This window comes from Lonchura striata, chromosome 8 (assembly GCF_046129695.1).
Source record: "Lonchura striata isolate bLonStr1 chromosome 8, bLonStr1.mat, whole genome shotgun sequence".
Taxonomy (NCBI): domain Eukaryota; kingdom Metazoa; phylum Chordata; class Aves; order Passeriformes; family Estrildidae; genus Lonchura; species Lonchura striata.
The window spans coordinates 23398564-23412869 of record NC_134610.1 but is presented as its reverse complement, the minus strand read 5'-3'; the positions used below and the strand labels follow the sequence as shown (position 1 = coordinate 23412869).

Below are 14306 nucleotides of genomic sequence, written 5' to 3'. Positions count from 1 at the left end.
GCTGACTGGCCTGATACCACTTTCATCTTGTCCGCTCTACTTTTCTACAATTCAATTTTGCAAGTGGAAAATTTGACTTTTGTTATTGAAGTCTTAATCTTGGGACTATTTTTAATATTTCATGCACACAGTTATAATTTATATAAAGTTACTCACAAATTATGCTTCTTTCTAAACATCACTGAGATGGTCTCTTAGACTCAAGACATTTATTTATCTTTAGATTTAGGATCTGGTAGCTTTAATTGCCCTGGGAGTAAGGGACAGTGCAGGTAACATTTCTAAGCAGCTGACAAGAAGTTTCTGTGAGAAGCCACAGTGCTCCCTGTACCAAGTTCAGTTTTTCCCTTGTGCAAAAGTGGGTGCTGGGAGAACTGTATTTACATTGCTTTTGCGTGTGTGCTTTATTCCAGGCAAAACTTGCATTCCAGAAGGACATGATTAAGCCTGTGGCACCTGCTTTCCTCTCATCTCCTCTTGCTGCAGCTGCAGCTGTATCATCAGCTCTGTCCCTCCCTCCCCGGCCCTCGGCATCCCTGTTCCAGGCACCAGCAATCCCGCCAGCTCTCCTCAGGCCAGCCCACGGGCCCATCCGGGCAACGCCTGCCTCCATACTCTTTGCGCCATACTAATTTATTGATGTGAAAAAGAGATATCTACGGCCAGTACAAAGAGCAAAGAAAAGCAGGAAAGGGGTTGAGGTTTTAAAATGTTTCTCTTTTGCAATGCCATCCAGCATGACACCTCATCCAACCACATCATAAAATCCATCATTGACGGCACTGCGTTATGGAGTATAGACAACTCTGTCTTCTCTCCATCTCTATTTTTTTTAATCAAAATAGTGTGATTTGCTTAAAAATTAAATTGCTCATAAAATTTATACCATTAAAGATTCATGCATCTATTATTTTTTTTCTTTTTCTTTTTTTTTCTTAATTTGTATGATGCACCTTGGAATCAAGGAACATAAAATATTTTCCTGACAGACTTGAAAACTAGGGTCTTCCTCACTCACACCTATGTAAATACTTGTCTGAAAAGCAACAGGGTATAATCTAATGTGGAATAAAGGAAAAGGCAGATGAACAAAATGCTTGATTGCAGATAACATCTCAAAAAATAATTGCATCCATTATTTTTATGTGCTCTTGTTGACAGGGATTGTGTGCTGTCCTAGACCCCAGTACTGGTGTATCTTGTGTAGTACTACAGATGTACCATGTCTGACTTTAATATTTTTAGTTTCTGTGCAAATGTTTCAAAGCAATGCAATGCTGAAGCTTTTAATTATTTCTTTTGTGTCATACTTTATTTAGAGAAATCAAGAATAGAAAGCCATATAACATAGAGTTAAGATTACTGCTTGTTTGCTACTTTCATTTAACTTATTTTTGTTGTTTCTTCACTGGTGTTGCTAAGCAATGTTTAAAAAGAAAAAAAAGCTTTCAATTGCACATTGCCACAGCTCACATGTGTTGTTCAAGAAGACAATGGATCCATGTGTTTGTACGTAAATATCCTGTTTTCTTAATTTCTAACTAGTTTCCTTTGTAATGATGCTGCATAACATTGTGGCTCCCTAATGCAATAATGTACAGAACATAAAATATTTATAATTGACCATATTCTCTGTTTACTGAATATATTACAGTAATGTCCCACCTATCTTCTTACCTCCCCAACCCTTTTATAAAGGTGAATCATTATGCAGTGCTCAGACTGGAGTCATTATATGATAATGAGGACTACAGGTGGAAGAAAGGAAAAAAAAAGAGAATTAACTTTTAGAGCATCTTTATCAGCAATCCATAATAGTAAGATGTCTGTGTATTTTTTTAAATGTACCTTTTCAATAAAATAATAAGAAAATTGTACATGCTTATTGTGTTTTAATTGGTACGGAAAGAAAATGCCTGAAACAAATTTAGCTAAAGGAGTCTTCCAGGAGTAGACAAAGCATCAGAGTTGCAATAAAGTATAATTACAGAACCTGTGTTTGTTTCCCTCATGTTTTAATGTCTTTCCTCACCGCAGCCTGTAACAGCTTTTACTGGAGCTTTTTTGCAGCAAGACTGAACATTCACTACATCAGAGCATCGGAGGAAGATGCAGCAGAGACAGGTGTGTGATTATGTGAGTGTTTTACTGTACCACCAAAATGCTACACCATGGTCGTGCCATTGCTAATGGAGATTAAGGATTAACTTTAAAACCAGCCTGGGCAGACTTGAGACTGGAAGCAGGTCACTTGGGAGCCAGGACTTGCTGTGAAGTATGGGCAAAGTCTGCAGTTGCTTGACCCAGCAGCAAGCTTTTGAAGGGATGTGTGTGGGGAAGCCTTATCTTTTTTTAGAACTGGGAACTTGTCTTTTTACTGCTGAAAGGCTTAGCCTATTCTTTAAAAGCCTGCTCTTTGTTAATAAAAAGTGGAAAGTAAGGAGTACAAGAGTAAAAGGACTCAACTGTAAGGCTGTTAAGGTTAATACAAAGCCAACAGGGCCATTACAAATCCACAAAGGCCAAGGGAAAAAAAATTTCAGAAACTTTATAGTAGAGATTTTACAGACCAAGATATACCTCATAGCAACATTATTAGAGATCATTTTCTGCAAGTGCAATTCTCCCCATTTACCCTGTTCTGTGGAGCTGTTAGTTGTGTTGTGAGAGCGTAACTCACTGGAAAATCCTCTACCAAAGAGGTAGCTAAGGGAATCCAAGCTTTTAGCATCCTCTGGGAGAGCAGTTGACTTTGTATTAATCTTGTGGACTCTCAGACCCACAGGATTACAGGGAGACACCTTGCCATGTGCTTCTGTCTGTGCCTGGTTTTGCAGGGAGTCAGATTTAACTGCTCAGCTCCCTTCAGAGGAGTTAATCCTATCAGGAGCCTGTTGCTGTCCAACACAAGCTAGGTCTACAGAACTCTGTATTTTAACTAGTTCCTCAGGAAACAAGAGTTGTCTATGTATTAAACCACTATGTTTTTCTTTTTATATTCTACTGTTGATAATAAGAAATTTAAAGTAATTACAGGTTTCTGCAAGTGAAAATGTTCCTATATGAAATACAAAAAAAGGAGGAGGCTGGTTTAAGCATGTCTAGATTTCTTGGACAGCTGATTATTTCAAAGAGCATCTTAAAATGGAGAAATATTCGGGTCACGAAGAGTGAAGGAATGTGTTATGTCATTCAGCAATGAAAGGAATTAATCTGTGAAATATAAGGAACTAAAAAATGTGATTGTGAACCAAGGAAGATTCTTAATCAAAACTCTGTGTTTTGATTTTTAACTTTTTGTATTTTGTGTATTGAAATTCTGCTTGCCACCAAAGTTTTATCTACAGCATGCAGGACAAAGCATTTGAGATGATAATTAGAGGAAAAATGGTAAATCCTCCCATTACGCTGGGATCTCTCCTTTTAAAAAATGAGCTTTACAAGAGAAAGAAAAGTATCATTGAAAAACGCAATCAGCAGCTTTTTTGTAATGTTAGGATACCTTCTCCTGAAGTGTCACACGTGGCTGGCTATGAAATTCATGCATTTGTTGTAACATATAACAAGTATAGAAATATAATATTGGCAGTGCAGTTAGAATTTTGAGTAAGACACCAAATGTGGAAACCACTAAGGTAGTAAGATTACAGTAATGGGATCATATCCTCTATTATTCTAGATTTGGTGGCTGCACTCTGAGCTGCAAGTTGTTCCTGTATTAAAATTCAAAAGCTATAAGGGCACCCTGTGGGTCAGGGATTATCACCTGGCACTGCCATCTTTCTGTAGAAGACAAAGAAGGATCCATAACCAGATATCAACACATTAGCAGGAACTTTCTGCTGGGATGTGTGACTGGATCATGGTCCTTGTATCACAAAGGGTTATCAAACAGAGATCTGGTCCACTAGTCTGTACAGACTGAATATTTATATACACTGCTTTTTAAAAAAGAAAAATAATGGTGATAGAATATTCTATAACCACTACAAGTCACTAGTGTGTGTCTCTCTCATTTCTTCAGGTCAAAATGTTATAAAATCTTTCCTTCCAGTTCTGGTCTGATAGCAAGAGCAGATAGGAGCTAGCATGGACATTGCCCAGTCGATATCAGCACTTGGACTCTGATGATAACGTTACACTGGGCTCATCTACTGATAAACTAAAAGGCAGTTCCTTTAAAAAAGAGACTTTTCCATTAAAAATATGTTGCCTTGTTTTACTACCTTACAATCTGATCTTGAGCTATGAATTTTATGGTGAAAAAGTTTTACAAAAGATTTTGTCACGTTTATCTGGGAAACAAAGCGTGGTGGTTTTAAACTCTGCAGGAAGTGTTCCACTCTCTTTATGGATCTGGCAATAACCCAGTAAAGTGAGCTTTGCTGTATATCTTTTGAACATGTCACCTTGAATAAGTGAGGTACTTCACTATTTTTTCATGCCTGGTTGGACATTTCATCTCCACAGCCATCATCTGCTCACAGTGGTCACAATAATTTTCTTACTGTGGCTTCTATAGTTTTTGCTTGTTTCCAGTGACAGCTGAAACATCCTTAAGTATTTCTTGGAATGACCAGCATTTCAGGTAAAACTATTTTTTTTTTTAGTGTCTAGAATTATTCTATATTACAATGTTTTATTATTAAATTAACACTGTTTTAGAAATGTTTATATTTGGTTTTGTGTCCTGTTCATATTTATTTGTATCTATAGAGTGCTGTGCTGGATGCCAAGAGCCAGGTCCTGCTGAGTACCTGAAGTGGAGGAGACCAATCTGAGACAGTGCCATTGAAATGCTGCAGCTGAGGGAGATCTGCTGGGACTGTGAAAAGGACAATTTCATGCCTGTTTTCAAAAATGTCAGGAATGAAGATCTGGGCATGTGAAAGCAAGTAGGTGTTTAGGATTTGCCAGCACGGGTTTACAAAACACAAAACCACATCCAAAAGGCCTGAGTGCTGCCTGGCTGCCATGAGGGGTCCGTCTGCAGAGCCAAGGGAGCCAGGTGCTCTGAGGCTGGCTTTGGTGACGCTTCCAAAACCAGCTCTCCCAGAATCCCAGCAGGCAAATGTGGGCACCAAAGGCAGGAGGAATGGCCTCAATGAGCTGTAGGACAGCCTGGGCCACCAAGCTCCAGGAGCTGGACAGCTGCTGGCAGCCCATGGCAGCCACTCTGCTCTGTCCCTCAGGCCAGTGACACCAAAGGCACTCTGCAGTGAGCTGGGCAGGACAGAGCCCCTGGGAACCTGTGCAGTGGGATGGGGTTCTTGGGCAGGACAGAGAACCCTAGGAACCTGTGCAGTGGGGTGGGGTTCTTGGGCAGGACAGAGAACCCTAGGAACCTCTGCAGTGGGGTGGGGGTCCTTGGGCAGGACAGAGAACCCTGGGAACCTGTGCAGTGGGATGGGGTTCTTGGGCAGGACAGAGAACCCTAGGAACCTGTGCAGTGGGGTGGGGTCTTTGGGCAGGACATGTGAGTGCCAGAGCAGGAACCTTATTTTCCATTGGTGTGCTGGAGAGTAAGGCTGCCCTCCATGGGGACCTAGGCAAGCTGGAGACCTGGTTTGATGGGAACTTGGGGGACATGGAGAGATGCCAGGGAAAGGAGCTGGGGAAGGAGCCTGCTGTGCAGTATGGCTGACTGGCCAGCACCAGCAGGAGCCCTGTGGGAAAGGGCCTGGGCAGGCAGGGGACACCCAGATCTGTGGTGGACAAAGGGAGCTCGGGTGTGCAGTGTGCCCTGGCGGCAGCAAAACCAGGCTGCATTCAGTGCTGTGGTACCAGAGCCACAGGCAGCAGCTTAAGGCATGTGACAGCCCCTCTGCACAGCTTCACCTGGAGGAACGTGTTCCAGCCTGGGGCTTCTGGTGAGAGAGAGACCAACAAATGGGAACAAGTCTGGGAGAAGGTCAAAAGGTGGTCAAAAAATGAGCATATCGTGTTCAGGGAAGTGAGGTGGGTCTGTTGAGCCCAGAGAAGGCCACTGTCCTCAAGTGCCTCACAGGGAAGAGAGATTGATGTTTCTCAGAGAAGCACCATGAGAAGATGAGAGTAGGCAGCCAGGAGATGCAGGAAAGTATATTGTGAACATACAGATGAAAGAAAGTTTTGAAGTGATAGTGGGTAATGCCTGCATTGCGGGTGCCATGCCTGGAAGGTTATTGCAATATCCACCCTTGAGTAGTAGTGGAGTAGGTGCCCTCCAGAAGACCTGTCATGTTAAATGAATCAATAATTCTAAAAGATAATAAAGTCTGAAAAATCAAAAGTAATCATATTATTACAGGGCAGTTAACAGCTGATGGATTTACAGCAGTAAATGCTGACAGATGATTCACAACACAGTGGGCACCTGCTATGCCTGAAAAAATGAAGACAAACATCTTGCCTGCTGAAGAAGGAGAACCGGAAGGAGGATTTACCTGAAAAGGTAAGGCACTCAAAGTGGCAGCAAGGAGAAATTATTTGTACTGCAATATTGTTACTGGATTTGGGAAGGGCTGAGGCTGTATTTTTCAGACCAGAAAAAGGACCTTGCAGTAATTGCAATGTGATGTGTTTCAGGCCTCTGTGAGTTTTGCTAAAACAAATACATCCATCTTAAGTGAAAGTATTTGACTGTGGTAGTGCTGGAAAATATATTTGTTAGAAGATGTTAGCTACTGTGAATTATTTTGCTAGGCCAGAAGCAGCCACAGCACAAAGGCTTCTTTTTCAAAAACTGCAGTTTGCACTTTAGATATACAATGTAATTTCAGCAGATTTAAATGTCCAACATGTTTAGCAGCCAGTTGATGCTGTCAGAATTACAGCTGAACTGAGCTGTAAATCTGAGCTGCAGCTTTCAGGATACTCCAGGCAATGAGCACCCTCTCTAAGGCTCCAGATCCAGACACAGCTCTTGTCCAGCAAGGGACATTTCCATTTTGTTTCCCCAGGATTTTTTATTTTCTTCAGGAGGTATCTTGCTCATAAAAGATGTAATTTTTGGTTAAGGTTTCTCCCCAGAGCCATCCACCCAAGTTACTTCTCCATTAAGACACTTTTCTCTCCTCCAGCTGTGAGAGGGGGAACTCCCACTGTTCAATCTCTTGTCATCCCATGCCTGAACTTATTGCTGTATTGTCCTCCTCACCCTCTGATTATATCTGCTGACTCTCTCTAGCTCTTTCCTTGACCACATCAAACCATGCCTTTGTTTTTCTAGCCCTCTATCTGGCTCCTAGGTATGAGTTCTCATAGCTTGTCAGGATGTCAGCTCCCTTCTCCATCCCCCGAGTGAACTCTGTTTTCATTTTCCAGTAGGTGCTGGTAAGATTTTTCCATTCTGCCCTTCAATTTCAAAGTTCAACTCCCTAAACTATAAGTCACCAAAAGTCCACCTTCAATTTATTTCCTAAAGCTCAGTTATGGCAGCAAAAATCCAAACCCACCTCCTGCCCCTCCCCTAAAATGAACCACCACCACTGCAGGGAGAGTAAAACTGTCATGAGATTTTTCTGATGTCAGATTTTAGCAAATAAGAAAGCCTAAGAATAAGGGACAGCATAACAGTGAGTCTTCTTATTTTATCTATTGAAACTCTGTCAACCTTGACTATACTAAGCACATTTCCTGGCAGATACGACGCTTGCCTTGGAGGGTCAGTGATGCCTGCAAACTCTTGCTTTTCAGGACATATTATCTCCTCAGGAAGGGAGGTGGTAGCTGGATTCAAAACTAATTTTCATGTTGCAGTGTGCCAAATCAGGTTTTCATATGCAATTTGAATTTTAAAACATTCTCTAACGTTTTCTGCAAAGGCTGAATGAAAAATGGATCTTCATTGCTTGACTTCACCAGAGCTGCTCAGCCAGTGTTCACAGTCCAATAGTATGAGCCTACCCCTTGCCCAACGGTGCAAAGGAAATAGTGGGGGTTTGTTTTATGTGAAACCAAATGCACTGGCTCCACCCCTGCTCTTTCTTGCCAGTGTAACTCCACTGGGGGTGATGCTCCTGTTTGGAACACAGTCCAGCCACCCTGGAGAACAGCACTGCTTGCAACATAGCCACGCTGTAGAAAAGTTAATTCTCCAGTGTCTCAAGTCTATGCCTCCCTCCTTTCCAGAGGTTTTTCCTGCATCTTGTTTTCCTGCCTCTGATTGCAGAGGCAGAGTTCATGTAGAAAACCCCATCCAGTATGAGCTTTACCTGTGACTTTCCCAGGTGCATGTTTGCTGCTGAATTATTCATTCCCCAAGGAAAGGGAGAGGGGAACAGGAACATAATGCCTGACACCAGGCTGAACTTCATTAACAAATGAAGTTTTTATCTGTGACAGAAAAAAACATAAATCTCAGACTCAGTTCCTTGCTGATGCTAAACAGACTTTGGTTATGTTCTCCCCCTTCTCCCCTACCCGCCTTTGACAAATACCTGAGGGCAGGAGACCATGCAAACACAGATACTTTCTACCACGTGTGCTTTTTGTGCTGCCAGACAAGGCACCTGGCTCATAAATCAGCTTCAGGGGTTGCTTTCTGTAAATTGTTTAGTGTGGGAGTCCTGATTAGTGGTAGCAAAGGCACCAGAATTGTTCAAATGTAGAGGGTGATAAGAATTACATCCACATTTTCAAATGAAAAAGTTAATTTTAAAATAACGACTTTGCCGTTCCCTCCCTGGGTCTGAATGCTGGGAACATTCTGGTGCCTTCTAAATCATCAGAGCTGGCTTGCTCTGCAGTCTTCTGTCACGGGAAAAAAAGCATTAAATAGTTTTATTCTCCTCCTGAAAATACTCACCTCCTTATATATGTTGCCTGTCATTGCTCTTATCTATTTTTCAAAGGAACTCAAGGGAAATTTGAGACACTTTAAATCTGCATTGCAACTGCTTGCCATGTGTTAGAATGATGCTCCAGCAGTTGAGGGAGGAGGCAGCAAGATGAGAGTGGGCAAGGTAGGCTGCAAGAGAAGAGGGAGCTCTCCCTGCACTGTGGTGATGTGTGAGCTACTGAGAGGTGCAGTGCATTCACAGGCATTTCAGGAGGAGAACACATTTACAAACACCACCATCGGTTTTTGTTTAATCATGAGTGAGCAAGAATTAAGTTGTGATTTGAAATGCACTTAAGTTGTCACTTAAAGATAACTTTTAAATGAAGATTTAAACTAAAGAGCAGTTTTACAGAGGCTTGATAGATCTTATGAAGTGGACCATTCCTGGAACTTCACTATTCCAACCCATTCTACTGGGATTTCTTTTTCTGTGTTTTACAAAATATATTTGCGTGCTAAAACACTCAATTTCTTTTCTCATTTTCTTGTGCTAGGGGCTACAATTTTAACTGCCTAATCTTATCCTGTGACTTGAAAAAGCTCTGATGTGCAGTACAAGGCACATTTACATTTACTGTCAGCATCTCCAGAGTTGGCAAATGTTCCAAGTCAAGGAATTACCAGAAAGCAATGAAGGAACTGGCATAGTGATGGTTATTTCTTTCTATTCACCTGCATGCGTTTCTTCTAAAGTAGACATTCAACTCCCTATTTCTGTAACATAGAGCATTGATATTGAAGATAGAACTTTAATAGAACTTATTCTTTGTATTGATATGGCCAGACATTCTTTAAAACATGCCATATGGAAAATTTATTTCAAGTTCAATCACATATTAAATTATCTGATTCTTCTAAAATATACTTGGATGCTTCCAGAGAGTAAGGTCAATAGAAATGGACTCCAGATAGCATATAAAGTTTCTTTTAAGAAAGTAGGAACAAAAAAATTACAATTGTCCTCTTTCATTTTAGGAATATACTTTGCCACATTGTCAAAGGAATTATCTTATAATGACAGATAGAGAACATGAAAATCATCAAATTTTTTTGGTTGGTATTTGGAAGGTTGATAGTGGTGATTGTTCCCACCTTCTCTCAACTCTTGGCTGCATGCTTTCAACAAGCAGTTCACACAGTGATGTGTTCCAACACATGTGCTTTCCAGTTTGATTTAAAATAAGATAATTTTGATTCTGTGAGTGTCTTTTTCACATGCAGTGGAGACAAAGGGAGTTTTTTATATTGTGTGCTCATGAAAAGAAACACCAGGACCTTAAAACCAGCCAGTAATTTTTGGAAAAAAAAAGAAGACACGGGGAGTTCTAGCAGGACTGAATCAAAGCAGTCTGTGAAACAGATTGCCAGGGCCCTGTGCTGATGGGAAGTCAGTCTCTTGTCCATTATCTATTATTAAAGGGAATAGCTGAGAAAGTAAATTGGAGATCACATCAGAGTTCTTTTCTTTGTCTCATAACAGGAAAGATGAACAGTGATGCCATTCTCCTCAAACAGCTGAGTGTCCTGGCCACAGCTTTTGGAAATCTTGGATGCTTGGCTTCTCTGATCTTTGGCACTTATCCTGCAGCTCATGACTCTGATGCAGTCAGCCCACAGGCAGGGCTGCCTTGGTGTGGTACAACCTGGAGCCATACATTAGCTGATCTCTATGAAGTATGGACAGGTATTATAAAGAGAAAAAAATCAAATTGTAACAGTAGAGCAGTCTGGCTGATTTTCTTATTTCTGTGTACTGTTAAGAAGACATGACACTTGGTCTGCATATACTGCTGATAGAGGGATTTTTCCCCTATTTCCTGGGACTGATCTTATTTCTAGCAGCATTTAAACAGGCTAAACAAAAAAAAAAAAATTCTGCTGTGTTGAAACTCAATTTTCAAAGTTAAACCTTGGAATAACATGACTGACTAGTATCCCTTTAGATTATAAAGAAGCCAAAAAATTAACACCACCACTTCCCAGGAGAAATGCTTTTCTTCTTGGCACTGATTGAAAGTATACAGGGTGAATGTGAAGCTCCAAAGAAATCTCTGTGTAGGCATTGTAAGGAATTGAGAGCTGCTGCCAAGCATTTCTGCAGCTCCCACAGAGACTTCATACCAGAGAACAACAACAGACCAAAGAAAAGCTCAGTAGAGCTTCTCACACCTGAAACAGCTGAATGTTGGTTTATAAAATAAATATTCAGTCTGCTAAAAAAACTTTCAGATTGATTAAAAGAAACAAAATAAATAAAAGGAAGATAAAATATGATTTACTGTTGCATGCAAACTTCACACTGAGCATCCTTCTCTGGTCTCCTTTTTTAGATGCATTTTTATGTACTGAAAATAATTTTTAATATTCTCAAGATGTGGCTAAGTTAGAAGAACTCTTTGAGCTTTTTAGTTAGGCAAATCTGATTTTGTAATTAATTGTATTTTCAAAGAGTCCTCCCATGCTGTCATTGATCTGCCCAATGCCTTCTCCTGGAGATAGAGCCTTGGCTGTGACAAGAAGCCTTGAGACCAAAGTACACAGCCCAGCTCTGTGCTCTGACCTGCTTTGCTTGATCTCCTGATGAAGGAAAAATACAGTGGACAAAAATGTCATAGAACTTCTGCATAAAGGAATTTCAGCTAAGGAATTTCCTTTCCTTCACTAACCCAGGAATGAAGGAAACAGGAAAAAGGGGACTGGAAAGAATTGCACCCCTAAAATCTGTAGGTCTCTGGTGAGCAGAATCCTTGCAGCCTCACTGCAGCTGTCTCACCAGCTGTGCTCCTCCCACAGTCATGCCTGTAGAAAAGAAAATCAAGAATCTGTATATTAGAAATTACGACTTGATGTGCAGATAAAGACTAAAAATCTGTGACTCCTAAAGTTCCATGCTACCTTGAAATGCAAAACTAGGAATAAAAGTGTAACACTGTTGAGTTGCACAAGGGATATTTGATTTATTCTGCATCTCAGAGTAAAGGAAGTAATGCAGATAGATACATTTTCTTGTGGCCAGCTGCTGTTATTTTAAGATGAATGCAATTAAACTTGCTTCTAGCTTTTTCCCCTTTAGCACTACAGCTTTAAGTTGTAGTTCTGCATGTCTGTAAAACTGAGTCTGCTAAGGCTATATTTTAAATATACTTTATGTGCAAGAATTAATTAGGACAACCAACATATCTTCCCTAAAAACAGATTGAGAAATATGTCATTAAAGGAAAAAGATACTTTTCTAAAGCACTTTGCTGATTACTATCCTGAAGCAATTAATTACTTCAGAGTTTATTGTTGTAAGTCAATAAAATTATTTTCCACAGAACCTAACAAGATATTTTAAAATATAGGATATGATAAAATCTTACTTGTGAAAAGACATATTAAAAACATAACCTGAACTTATATTTATCATTATGTAACAAAAATACTAGTGCCTCTTTTTTATAGGCAAATACTTTCATACTTAATTAGAGCCCATAAGCTAAATTGAAAAGAAAAAGCCCAAAAGCCAAATGCAAAGCCTTAAATCTGGAATTATTTACTTAATTTAGAACCGAGTTACACTGAGCTAAGATCTGTGAACAGTGGAGATGAATATACCATGATGCAGTTAGAAAATATTTATGCTTCATAGTACTACAAAATTCTGTTGATCATGTTCTGCTGAATGAAATTATTCAATTTGAAAAAATAGGTGGAAACCCAAGCACCTTCAGCTGGAGAACCAATTAGGTATAAAATCCAAGAACCTCTCAAACTGGATTATGATTGATTTTCTACAGAAATTCAAAACATAGAGTTGACAATGGAAGAAGACTAAAGTCTAAACAAGTTGAACACATTGGATTTTACCTTGGACTGGGACTAGGACTTCCTTAGAGCCCTAGGAAGGTGCAGAATGGTGGAAATGGTACCATATGGATTGCAAAGGACAGCCACCCACAGCAGATCACATCTGGCATAGCTCCTGCATATGAGCAGAAATACCCTTGGGCAGCCACCTGTGATCCCCCTGCCAAGTCCTGGCCTGCTCATGCAGGAAGCAAGCTGGTACTTGTCTGCCTCAGCTGTGGCCTTTTGAGCCATCCAAAGCCCCTGGTGGCAATTCCTGCCCCTTGTCTTCTTGTCCAAGTAAGAAGTGAGTCAAAGAGGGTGTAAATGGATATATACCTCTCAATATGTATGCTGTGTGCCAGTTTAGGCTCATTAGCCAGTATGTAATTATGCCTGATTTCACATCACTCCTGAACTTGATCCATTAAGAAAACTTTTATTCTCTGAGACAGCAATAACTTGACCTTAAATGAACTTAATGTGAAATTGCCTAGTGATTGATTTTTCAATTCAATTATTTTTCCTTCAGAAGTTAAATTTAAATGTGGCACTTTACAGTCGACAGAAACTAGGTCAAATAGATGGGATATTAATAACAACCCATCCTGGGTGAAATCTAGGGGTTGTACTTAGCAGTAAATTCAGTTTATGGAATTCTCTGAAGACTGGATTTTATGTAAGCAGCCTATCTCATGCAAGACAAAGGCACAGGCCAGGCTTTCAGTACTGACCTGGGACCCCTTTCCTGCCTGATGTGCTTCCAATACTGGGCATCAAGGGTGTGGGAAGTAGAGGGTTTCTAGCTCGAGACTCTTCTTTGCTTTGTTTAATCAGGTTTCTTTCTATCCTCCTAGAGATTGACTGAAGAAGACATTGCTATTCTCCACGCATAAGAATAACTGCAAATGAAGACACAGGGCTGCTCCCCTCAAATCCCAGGGGGAAGCAGGATCATGTGTTGGCCCAGCAAGAAGTCAACTGAGTTAAAAAGTGATGGACAGCATGCAGTCTAGCTAAAGCACCTCAAAATGGAAAAATCTGAAAACTAGACCTATCAGAATTGATCAATCAATTAAAATGTTCTATGACCTGAAACAAAATAACAAAAATTTGGAAATATGTAATTTATTTGTGCATTGGAGCTGATTTGCTTGTCTGAAAGATACTAAAGACTTTAGTGGTGCTGGTCTTTCCTTACTGCAATGTTCTTACTGTAAATTTCCAGCACATGATATCTAAAAAAGCAATGGCTGTGCCACCTTGGCACCCTGCTGGCTGGGCTTGCTTTGCCCCCATGCAGGTAGCAAGGGGGATAGCAAGATCCCACAGTGCCCAGCTGCCTGGGAGAAATGAGGGCAAGCTTATTCCTCTGTATCACGTGTCTAATTAACAGCCCTGGGGAACACTAATTCATCCAAGTTTCTGATTCAGATGAAAAGAAGGAAATGCCCTATGCAGTAAATTAATATAGAAATGGAGAACTGGCCAGGTGATGGCCTACAGAAGTGGGCAGGTCAACTGTAGCAAGTAGAAACATCATTGAATATTTTTTTGTTGAAAAAACTGAAAATTTGAAGAGGGGGAGATAGAGAACAAAAATGAAGAGCTACATTTGCTTGGGAAAAAAATTACTTCACAATCTACCAGGAAG

At 40.4% G+C, this 14306-nt stretch overlaps 1 protein-coding gene and 1 long non-coding RNA gene across 16 annotated transcripts in view; both read left to right on the top strand.

Annotated features, from left to right (window-relative positions):
- ZNF385B (zinc finger protein 385B) overlaps positions 1–1992 on the top strand; it is a 155908-nt gene extending 153916 nt beyond the window's left edge. For all 15 annotated transcript variants that reach the window (XM_021552492.3, XM_077785103.1, XM_031505402.2 and 12 more), the window contains one exon: positions 414–1992. In XM_021552492.3, coding sequence (XP_021408167.1) covers positions 414–632 — 219 coding nt within the window. In that variant the 3' untranslated portion in view covers positions 633–1992. The remainder of the gene's footprint in view (positions 1–413) is intronic.
- A 3387-nt stretch (positions 1993–5379) lies between these two features.
- LOC110482913 (uncharacterized) overlaps positions 5380–14306 on the top strand; it is a 32101-nt gene continuing 23174 nt past the window's right edge. The window contains exons 1-2 of the long non-coding RNA XR_002467480.2: positions 5380–6433; positions 10305–10508. This is a non-coding gene — a long non-coding RNA (uncharacterized LOC110482913). The remainder of the gene's footprint in view (positions 6434–10304; positions 10509–14306) is intronic.